Genomic DNA, 12,528 nt, shown 5'->3' on the forward strand with positions numbered 1-12,528 from the left:
GTAAAAATGTTACTCTTTGGTGGTAATTGAGCATGCCTAACATGAATGTCATAGATTATAAACATTGTAATTTCTCTTATAGGGAAACTATTTCCTGCTGAGATAAACCAGTGGAAATAAATAAATCCACAATCATATACTACACAACTAGTGTAAGTATTTTTATATGTTGTCTTGTCCTGACGAAAGCTTCACAGACCCGGCTGGGTAATACGAAGCTGAAACATGTCGACTGTATGTTCCAAAAGATATACCTAGATCTAGTAACTCGATCTAAAGTATACACTTAACCATTTTACTACAAACCACACCCTTTTCTTTGAATAAAATGGCCACTTGGGTGCAGGTTTGTTTTTAATATAACTCAACCCTCTACATTCACAAAAAGTGGTAACGGCCAATTTCATTTCTGGACACTGCTACGCTGCTCCAGAGTGGTCCTCATGGTTTGAGGCTGGCATGCTGCACGAATAGATTACCCAATGACGAATGCCAAACGTCTATGAGGGGCGGAGAACCAGAACATACTGCACTCACGAAGAATCATAGCGTTTATGAGGGTTTTCTATACCACTCCATGTAACGTAGTTACAAGTGTCCTAGTCTAATTTCTTGATAGTACATGTCAAAATTGGGGAAACGACTGGACACATATTCCTCCTCCCTAACCTTGATAGAGATGACATTGTTGCCTCTCCTTCACTTCACCTCCCCCTATGCACCCAACTCACCCATTCACCTGTAAGTGCTGCATTTACTTTCTCCCTATCAATATTTCAAAAGCTGTGTATCTCCTTTACACACTTTTGCATTGAATCACAATTATAATTGGTACACCTGACCACTGCTCTGTGAGATCTGCTGAGAGGCACCATATGTACTAGTAGGTAGTTTATCTACTTCTGTTGACTACTTTCTAATTTTCTCATCATTTAAGACTACTCCTACAGGTGGTATTATTGCTCCAAAATATCTCCCACTAATTGTGTCCCATCATTTGTACAACATGATATCTAAGGGGTGGTGTCATTGGTAAAGCGTCTATGCAATTTACATGATACACTTTAGTACATTAGTGAAGTAAAAGATTGTGCTAAAGAAGATTATAATACAGCTGCAGATGGTTGAGCAACACAGATTTTATTCAACAGAGTATTGATCTTCCTTTGGCGGCATAGAAAACCAACTGCACAGTGCAATGAATTGTATACCCTTTGTACATCTGGTACTAGTATTAGTGAATTAGTGGTATTAGTGAAGTAATAGACTGAGCTAAAGAAGATCATAATACTTTGGCAACTGGTTGAACAATATATGTAAACTACTGTAGAAGATGGAATACAAACTGCACTTTTTACTAGGAGGGGTATGTACTGAATCTGCTTGCTGTGAACTAGAGGCATTTACTTTGCACATTTGGCACATTAGCAGTTTATCATTAAAAGGTATTTATTCTGAATTAAAAGACAATGGTAATACAGTGGTCGACGGTCACATAATGTATGTAAATCATTGCATAAGTCGGGAACACACAAAAATTTATACACTGAAGTGTTTGTACTGAACTATATCAGTGTAAACTCAACTTGTAAATTTTATTTACTGAACCTTTTAAACTATTGATCATTTTTAAATTATATATGTCCTAATTCATATTTTTATTGTAATCATTTGATTAATACAATAAACTATATTTATTACTACTACTGCATGATACATCTTAAGAAATAGCAACGGTAAATAGCAAACACCCTTCAAATCAGTTGGCAACAGAAAATAAGCATCTTGTCCATACACAAAGTAAACTTGAGGAATAACTGCCTCTTTTCTAATTAATATTTGAACAGGTTCTCCTACAACTTCAAAAGTGTGTTCACAATTACTAATCCCAATATGTATTTTTCAAACCTGGTTTCTTCTTTTGTACACACATAATTTGCCCTTTTGTCTTCTATCTAATTTCAATTTTGGATAAACCATTTTCTTTTTATATTCATCGTTTTTCTTCTTCCAAAAATTCCTTAAAACATCTTCTTCTTTAATTTTGTTACAGAAAATGAGAGCTCGCCTTTCTTCTAATGTTAATATAGATGTCTTTTCTCATGGTCTCATTAGACAGGCTAGGTTCTTTTTGTATGCCTTAACAGTGTCTATGACTGTGGGTGGTCTAAAGAAATACCATGCAATATCCATATCTTTTGCTTATGAATGAGGGTTCATTCTTTTATGAAGGGGACATTACAAATATTCATGTCATAATTGGAAAAATCATATTCAAAACGCTCCTGTCTATAAAATAAACTAAGCAAAATACTACAAGTAATTCATTTCATTTCATTTCATTTCAAAGCTTTTATTCGGCAATTTGCCATGAAGCCAGCAAGAAAAATACATTTTACATAAAACAAAATTACATCAATTAGAAGAATAAAGTGCAAATTATTGTACAAGTAATTACATAGGCTAATGGGATATGGTGGTGTCTCAGTTATTCTGCAGCTGAAGAAGTTACGTGTGCACAAACGTAGCAGTCCTTAGTATGTAAAAAAGCTTGAGTGTATTCCTGAACGAATCTAGAATAGACATTAGTTGAAAACTCTCCTTTTTGTATAATCTACAAATGAGGCCCTTAGTTTAATCTCATCTATTGTGTGAGCTAGCATTGTCGGTGCAGGTGTAGACCCAATTGTAAAATTCATACCAATAAAAAGGATTATAATACCTAATATAACAACTATTAGTGTGACAACAATTATTATTCTACACTTAGCTTTAGTAAGGATACATACTTTTGGCTAAAGTCAGACCATAAGTAGAATAATAGCAGCTAGCAGATTAATATTCAGCATTGATTTCTACTTGTGCAATTGTGTAAAACCTCTTGCTTAACTACTCGTGGTTATTTAATCCAGCTTCCATACAGACAACTTTGTGAGACATCCTTAGCCCTACTCCATCTTCTTCTATTGTGTTATCCCTACTCTTCTACTGCAACCTTGGCACTAAGGAATTCTCCTTAATTCTTTTTATTTATTTTTCAATAATTGTTTATTGTTAGTTTCATTTATTACAATCTTTATTTTGTAGGTTTAAGCCCAGTTCATCAGGTGTCATCAATTTGATTCCGTTTTTGTATTCTTTAAATAGTGCTTGTAAACTTTTCTGATTGTAATTTTTGTTTCAGAAATCTCATTTAATCAATGCTATTTTCTCAGTGTGACATATCATGGAGGTTCAAATAACTCTGATCTCAGTTAATTAGGATTTTGATCAGATGCATTTGACACATTCTCTGTATAGTAGGTCCATTCAGGTGCAGAATGCCTTAGGCAAGGCAGTCTTGCTCTCTTGGATCTCCTTGGTTCCTGTTGATCTTCTGTTTTGCTTACATCACAGGACACTGTTTCTTCAATGATAGTTTGTGGTATTTGTTCAAGTGGCACACTTGATCACAATTGCATCCTACCATTCAGATCTCCATGCAGGTCTTTCTCTTCTCACACTCATTCCTTCATCTGGATCATTTTATTGCTCTTGTGGTGCTTTCAGAGATTCTTTATTTCAATTCTTATTTCTTTCTCTTCCGTGTGTGTTACCACACCACTTTGTGAGATTTAATGACCTTGCGCCGGTGAAAAATTTGACTGTACGTCACTTTCCTCTGGTCCTTCTGGACATACAGGAGATCTTGGTTTTGGCTCAAAGAACACTACTTCTTTGTACTGGTACCTTACTCTTTGAGTGTGTGAAGCATGCACCCAATTAGGTATCCCAACACATTTGACAGCAGTGTTTGTAATTAGGATGACCTGGTAGGGGCCTTTCCACCTTGACTTCAGGCAGGATTTTCACACATACTTCTTCACCAAAACCCAGTCACCTGGGTTAAGGTATTTGCACTGTTCCTGATGTGGACTGGGAATGACAGCTTCAATCTGGTGAGAAATAGAACGCACCACATCAGCTAATCCTTTGCAGTAATTGATCATCATGTCATCTATGATGTTTACAGGCTCATTTGCAGGTACAACAGGCAATGTCAAAGCACAACCCATGAGGATTTCATGAGGTGATAATCCTGTTCTCCTGTCAGGAGTGCTTTGAATACTCCTCAAGATCAGTGAAGCATCTGGCTATTTCAATTACGTGGATGTACAAATTCTGTTTACTTGCTCCACCAACCCGAAGCCTCGGGATGGTACCTTTAGTGTAACCTCAGTGTCACCTGAAGAGCCACACACAGCATTCTAAGTTCCTCATTATTGAAATGAGTCCCTCAGTCTGACTCAAGAGAAACTGGAAATCCGAACAGCTGCATGAGTTCTCATAACAGAAGTGTAGCTATAGTGAGGTTGTCATTCCTCCGTGCTGGGTAGGTTTCCAGCCATTGAGAGACATTGCACATTTTATCCAGAATATATCTCTATCCATTACAAACATGAATTGCGATAAAATCCAACTGCATCCTGTTAAAGGGTCCTCCTGCTCTTCCAATACGGCTAAGTGTTACAGGGGTTCTCCTTCCAACATTAATCTGGTGACATGTAACACACCTATGAGCTTAAACTCAGAATCTGGGATTGAACCAAATCTGCCTAACCATGACATTACTTCCAAAATATCCAGGGCCATGGAAATGTTGTGTCATGGGAATCAATAAACTGTCTGGCATCACTGACCTTCCATCTGCTGAAACCCAAATGTTAGCATACCCTGCTCTGATCCATCCTTGCTGTTCTTCCTCTGAAAATTCTTCCTGTAATCTTTTGATTTCTTCCTAAGTGTCAGCTACTGCAAGCAACATCAAAAATCTAGTGTCCTCTTCGAATTCATTTGCATATTCACCATTAAATGTGCATGCCACAAATGCACAGTACCATGTAACTTCATCAACATTGCAACTTGCAACAGCAACATAATCATTGCCACTTATGTGAGCTGCACATTTAACTACTGCAATCTCTTAGGTTAACTGCAAAGCTTCCAGTAATCCCATTACATATTCCCCATGTCTTATCAGGGAACCTGATGATGTCATAAATCCCCTCTGTGATCATAACTGTCAAAAGTCATGGACCACACCATAGCCATATTGAATATTTGTAAATATAGTCACTCTCAATTGAGCTGAAAGACAACAAGCTCTTTCAAGGGCAAATAACTGCCACTCGGGTAGAGGTAACAACTCAAAGCCAAGACCCTTCTACCACTTCTTGAATTGTGGAAACTGCATAAGCTGCACTTAAAGTTCATTTATTGTCTTTTAGACATGCGCCATCCACAAAAATTACATAATCAGGCTCATCGAACTGTTCATCCTTAATGTCTGGTCGTGGCTTGGTGCATACATCGTAACATCTAGAAAGTCATGTTCATTTTCATACCCATCAATTTAATTCTCAGGCAATCATAATAATGTAGCTGGATTTAGCTTCTAACACTTTTTTCATACAACATTCTCTGAGCAAAACTTCAACCGGAGGCTGTCCCATCACTATGCTCTCACATCTCTCAATACTGACACCAACTGCTACAACCACTTTAAGGCAGGTGGGCAGTCCAACGGCACAAGGGTCAAGTGCTGTGAACAATATGCCACAGGCCTTTATGATTCTCCATGCAACTCAGTAAGCACAGACAGAGCAAAGCTCTCCTCTCACTGCAAAACAATGTGCACATCTTACTGTAATCATGCATTCCTAGAGCTGGGGCATGGCAGACTTTCTTTCAGCTCTAGGAATGCTTTCAAGCAATTATTGTCTCATGGAAGCGTATCAGGCACATCCTTGTGCATCAGCCTAATTAAAGACTTGGCTACTAGGGAAAAGTTAGGTATCCACTGTCTACAGTAGCTAACCATACCCAGGAACATTCCGACCTCTCTCTGAGTTCTAGGTGGATTCATCTTCAAAATTGTCTTTATTCCCTCCTGTGACACCTTTCTAATTCCCTTCTCAATTATATGTACCATATATAGGACTTCTTTTTGACAATATTTCAATTTGCTCGGAGATACCTTGGGCATATGTACTAGGGGATTGCACCACCGGAATATCACTTTCAGCGATGTTCCGGTGGTGCAATGCCCTGCTCCATATTTACAAAGTAGCGTTAAGCCACTTTTTGTAAATATGGTACCCTTTCACGCAGGTATCTGCGTGAAAGGCACTTGCAATGGGTGTTGCTGTGGGCGTTCCACCACAAAACCCATTGCTTTTTGACGCTGCCCTAGATTTACAAAGGATCTGTAATTCTAAGGCAGCTACAAAAACTAACGCCATGCAGAAGCAGGCATTAGATTGGAGCAATGAGGAGAAATACTTTTATTTCTCCTCGTTTTTGCTTTTTCTATGTATTCTGCAGCACACATAGAAAGAGCAAAACATCATTAATGATTGTTTTTGTGCATATAACTGTCAATTCATGCACAAAAACAATCATTAAATAAAGTAAATTTGCTACTTCTATGTGTGCTGCAGAATAGAAGTATGTGATGCACACATAGAAATAGCAAATCAACAATATTGAGTATTTATGTGCAGGCAGGGACACCTTCCTGCACATAAACAATCATCCCTACAACGCAGGCACCCTTGCACTATTACGCAAGGGTGTCGGGGTTGGAGCTATGCAGCTATTTTTAGCAACGGGGAAAACACTGAAGTGTACTATGTTCTTATAAATACTGTGCATCCCTGTGTTTTGGAAATGGCGCAGCGCTCCGCAGTACAAGGCATCTGCAGAGTCCCAAGATTCTTTTTCAAGATTTGATTAAAGATTGAAGGAATTTCTGTGTACTCCTGTGGAACTCTGCACCATGCCAAAACTCTATCTCTAAACACAAATGAGAACAGAAATTGACTGTCCTCATGCAATGGAATTGAGAAGAGGGCCTGACAGAAAACCACAATGGTAAACCACTCATCAGCAAATAATACTGTTTCTGAATTCGGTACCATGGAACAACATGGAACAACTTTGTTCATTTTTCGAAGATCCTCTACATTTCTGTATTTCCCATTGATCTTCTGTAAACCCATACAGGGAGAAATGCAAGGTCTTCCAACAATTTCTTTTAAAATCCATTGACTTAACATTCTTCCAGCCACTGTTTCTGGTATTAAATTATAAGGTGTTCTCAGGAACACAGCCTTTGGTTTTATTGTTTTTCAGATTGGTTCTACATCTTTGATTAGTCCATTGTCTTTCCCCGAAAAATACCACAATTCTGTTTTATACAGTATCTCTTACATGATATAACCCCATAGCTGTTTTCTGCCTGGCCATTTTAAATTCAACATCTTCATCGTGTGTTTGACATTCAACACCATCCAGTGTGCAGTATATAGTGCAATTTAACTTACACAAAATATCCCTTCCTAACAGATTTACAGGGCTTGAACTGCATACCACAAACTCATGTTTTTCCTCAAATTAACCTATTTTTTACAGGCACTTTCTTTGAAACAGGATTAGTAATTTGTTTATTACTGAAATCTACAACTTGGATCTTCTTTTATGAGAGGAGGGAAGGTCTGGGACGTCTGATGTTCAGTGGAATGGGTAGCTCCTGTGTCAAAAAGAAATGACACATGTTGGCCATTAACTTCTCCTTCTACTTTGGTCTACCTCTAAGACTGTGCCAAATATGCATTCTTCCTCCCCCCTCAGGTACTGTGTTTTGTCAGAATCAAGACTCTTGTTCTCTAACATGGGAAACTGTTGAAATGGTTTCTGATTTTGGAATGGATTTGTATTCACTCTTCACTCTTGACTGATTTATATTGAATCTGAGATTACCCATAGGATGTGGGGACATCGGAGCATGCATTATGGGACATTGTGATGGCATTGACATCTGCATTTGTTGGGCAGGCACTTGAGCTGGAACATTTTGCATTTGCGTTTACCCCTTGCATTTGACCATCATCACTTACTCAATTTGGATTCTGTCTACACTCTCTCTTCCAATGCCCAAGTCTGTTACAATAATGACAACCAACCAGCATTTCCTCCACACGACTGATTCTGAAAGCCTTTATGAGAAAACCTTGTTGGTGCAATCATAAGCTTCTCCCTAAGTCTTTACTGCTTCATTTCCTGCTCACAACTACAGCATTTTGCATACCTCAGGATCTCATCTAAAGGTGTTTCTGCCATCAAACCACATTCTGTTGTATGTGCATAATGATCTGTGGTTCCAGCCCAAGAACGAACTGTGATTCAAAACTCCCCATATCTACCCTTTTGGGATTTTCTTGCCAGCTGTGTTGTTTAAACACTTGCATCAGTCGTTAATGGTAAGCATGCACTGATTCTTTACCTTCTTGTGTAGTTCTATTGATCTTTCACCAATCAATATCTCTCACTGGAACTTTTCCTTTCAGAAAGGTAATCATCTCATCGTAGCTAGTCATTGCAACAGGTGAAGGTGCACAAGTATGGGTATCCCATGGAGGTTCAGAACATGACCATTGCACAGCTATCTAGCATTGGGCCCACAGATCATTCGGTACCACAATATCAAAGAAAGTATTCTAATCTGTCCACTAAACCTTTGTACAGATTCTGTAAACTTTTACAAATATATCAACATGTGCAGGATTTTCTCTCACCTTCTGAAAATTGTTTGTATATGTTGCAAGATCTCCCCTAATCGGTGGAACATGAACATACCCTCCACCTGGAATTTCCCTCAGAGGGAAGGTTAAAGCTTCATATCCATTTGGGGCTGCTGGTGGAGGCTTACCATTAGTTTAAGTGTTATCTGACTGTTTCTTTTCATTTTCTGTTTCTTTGCCAACTTACTTTCTAATGTGTCAAAATCACTCCATTTGCAGATTAATTTGTACTAATTCTGAAAGTGTAATCTCATCCGTGAGGACCTCATTGTCACAATAGCTTCACCATCTAGCTGTGCCCTAAAGCTTTTCTTCAAGGGAACACTCCTAGAAAGGTCCAAAGGTCCACCTCATATTTTCTAACCAATTCAGTTAATTTATCATGAGTGGGAACAGCACATCTTGCAATTTCTTTACTTAAATATATCAGTGCATTTTCTTGATATCGATTCAGCAGTTAAATACACTACGGGGCAGATTTATGTTAACTGGCGCATCCCGAGGGATGCGCCAGTTAACATGCGCCACAGTGCGCCACAGCTATGCCACCCATGGTGCGCCGCATTTATGATGCGGCGCACCATGGGGCAAAAACAGCACAGATGCGTGACGCATCTGTGCCGGAAATGTGGCGCATTGCTAGAGTTGCGTCGCAAGCGCGACGCAGCTCCAGCAATGCTCTGGGGGGCCTATTCTTTCAATGCTGCCTCAAGCCTTACGCCTGCTTCAAGCAGGCGCAGGGTTTTGACGCAGCATTGCCCTGAAAGTGACTGAGTGAAATATCATAGATTTCACTCAGCCACTTTCAGGAGGCGTTCCTGCGCAGGAACGCCCCCCTTGCGCAGGAACGCCTCCTCATGGCGCAGTGCTGTACAACGTGACGCATCTCCTAGATGCGTCACGTTGTCAATAGGGTGCAGGGATGCGCCACGTTTCCGTGCTGTTGCGTCACGCAACGGTGGCGTAAACATGGCGCAAGCCCTTCATAAATCTGCCCCTAAGCACCCTCTGATATTTTCTTCTAATTCTACCGTCAATGTTGGCACATCAAAAGGTTTCGCCTTTTCCTGGCTCGTAGATGGTCTCTCTGTTTCTCCCACTCTCTTCTTCTCTGAAGTCCTCTTAAACCATTAGGGAAAAATCCCATCATGAAATGATCCTGTTTCTCCCTGGGCAATTGGTGTAGTGAAAACAATTCTCCTTTCTTATCTCAATGATTGGACATTTTGTGGTGGTGTCCAGGCAGCAATCTGAATTCTGCAATGTCGGGATAAACCCGGTCGCAGTCACTCCTCCTACAGCACCTTGAATAACAGTGCTTGGAACAATATTAATTGGTGCAGTAGCAACTGTTACTGCCAATGTCTGTGCTGTTACAGCTTGTGAAACTGCGGAAAGAACAGTCAAAATTGAAGCAATAACATTCAGAGCATTTACAGTAGGAGCTGTTTCAGTAGGTGCAAGGACAATCGTAAGTGCTGGAAATGGACTCTCAATCTGGATAATACTTAGATCAACAGTGCCTGTAGCCACTGTAGCACTAGGGCTTGGAACACCATTTGTATTTGTTATAGGAGCCACATATGGAGGTGTACGTGAGTACAACAAAGCTTCTAATATTTCGTCCCCTGAATCACTATCAGTGTCTGCTTTCCTTGAAGCTTCCTTATCATCATTTCTCTGTTTACTATTCTTTTTAGTCTTTTCCTGTGGTATAAATCTGGGTACATTCTAGCTCCCTCAACTACACACTTCCTCCACCTTTGCTGACATTCATCCCATTGAGCATCTATATAATTTTGAACTGCTCTCCTTGCTCTATTCTGGTTCTTTTCTTTCTCTTTAGCATTAGCTGCACTCCCAAGCATTTAACATTTCTGTTAGACTGACATCCTTGTGACGCTCGACATTGAGGCGTTATACACTAACATTCCTCAGTGCCGGGCGTTGCAGGCGGTGTCAGCTCTCCTGCAGAGGTTCCCAGATAACCGACCAGATGTCTTCATCTTGCAATGTCTTGAAGTTGTGCTCATGAACAACTTCTTTGAATATAATGGCTCTCTTTACAAACAAATTAAGGGCACTTCAATGGGGGCATCTTGTGCCCCAAGTGTGGCAAATGCGTTTATGGGGGAGTGGGAACTGCATAACATCTACAATGAAGTGGCCTCATTTTTTGAGAATATATCTATTTGGAAACGCTTTATAGATTATATTTTCTTCATTTGGAGTGAATCAGTTGACATGTTGCAAACGTTTGTTCTCTGGCTCAATGCCAGCTATACAAACCTGAGGTTCACAGTAAACTATGATAACAACAAAGTTGATTTTTTGGATATCAGCATTGAGGGTACCAGCGGACAACTGAGTCTCTTCAGGAAATCTACAGCCAAAAACACTATTCTTAAATTTGACAGTTACCATCCCAACTGCCAGAGGGAATCTATTCCTTTTGGGGAATTCTTACGGATTCGGCGTAACTGTACGGATATGGCTGCCTTCCATATGCATGGAGATGCACTTAAGGATAGATTACTCAAGAGAGGTTACCCCCATCGATTAGTGCGACACTCTTACAAAAGAGCCAAATATTACGATAGAGGAGCATTACTACAAGGGTCAAATCGTCTGAAGCACAATCGGATCACATGTTTGATAAATCATTCAACCTTGAATTTCAAAATCAGGAACATTATAAATAAAAACTGGATAATCCTGAATACAGACGAGAATGCTCCCCCCATGCCATTACCCTTGCTAGCCTACAGGAGAAATAAGAACTTGAAGGATATGCTAGTGCATACTCGTCAGATTAAAAGATCTCCCTTAGATGGTCAACGTTCCATCACAGGATTACCTGTCATTTTGGGTAACCATAGATGTGGTTCATGTCATGCTTGTGACTCAGCAATTACATCTGAGATCATTGAATACAATGACAAGGAAATCAAACTTCGCTATCTGACTAATTGTCGCAGCAGAAATATAATCTATATTCTATTCTGTGGTTGTGGGTTGGCTTATGTAGGAGAAACTGGCCGTGAGTTCCGCACACATTTTAGCGAACACAAATCCGCTATTAGAACCAAGAAATTGATGGCACCGTTAGTTGCACATTTTTTGAAAATGAACCATGATGAGCAAGAAATTAAATGGTCTATTTTGGAGAAAGTGCAATCTAGATCAGGCCAATTAACAGAAATTACACGCAAAAAACGTGAAACCTTTTGGATTTACCATTTGGACTGCGTTAAACGTGGCCTTAACGAGGAAATATCTTGGTATGTCACGAAATAGAGTCCGTTTTATTACACATAGTTGGTTTTTGTTACTCCAGCTCTATAACTGTGTGTTTGTCAATGACTATTTTGTCAATGACTATTTTGTCTTGTTTCTGCCTTTAGCTGCTTTTGGGCACTGTTTTGCAGCATAGGGAATCATCTGTCCTTTGGGAGATCTTCGATGATCAGAGACATCTCTCTGTTATATTTTAGAACACTGTGATTGGAACCAATGCGAGTACACATATTTTACAGTCCCTATTCATTTTGGGAACTGTTTGGTATTATCGGTACTGTTTGGTATTATCGGTACACTTTGCTCCGTTCTTATTTCTGCCTATAGTATGTTATGGATTAGTTATCATTCCCCAAATAAAGAATTAAAAATTTTTTTTTATTTTGCTTTGAATACATTATTTATGTCTTTTTTACCCTTAATATAATTGGGTTACTGAGGATTTGACCACATGACGTAGTCGTTTTGTCTGAGTTTATGTTAGAATATCGTGTGTTAGGATTCAACATCACATCTTGTCGGCATGATCCCCTCGGTTATTGTAATAACATAGATGGGAGTCCACTTTCTATTTTCATTGCCGACATTTGATTCACGGCAAACTGTTAGA

General features: G+C 39.4%; 1 protein-coding gene across 1 annotated transcript; it reads left to right on the forward strand.

The window, feature by feature from the left end:
• Positions 1-10,865: 10,865 nt before the first annotated feature.
• LOC147709070 (uncharacterized) lies at positions 10,866-11,918 on the forward strand. Its single transcript, XM_086925429.1, has one exon. It carries the CDS (start codon positions 10,866-10,868, stop codon positions 11,916-11,918), a length of 1,053 nt encoding a protein of 350 aa, XP_086781555.1.
• Positions 11,919-12,528: the final 610 nt, after the last annotated feature.

The sequence above is a fragment of the Lissotriton vulgaris genome, chromosome 6 (assembly GCF_964263255.1).
Source record: "Lissotriton vulgaris chromosome 6, aLisVul1.2, whole genome shotgun sequence".
NCBI lineage: Eukaryota > Metazoa > Chordata > Amphibia > Caudata > Salamandridae > Lissotriton > Lissotriton vulgaris.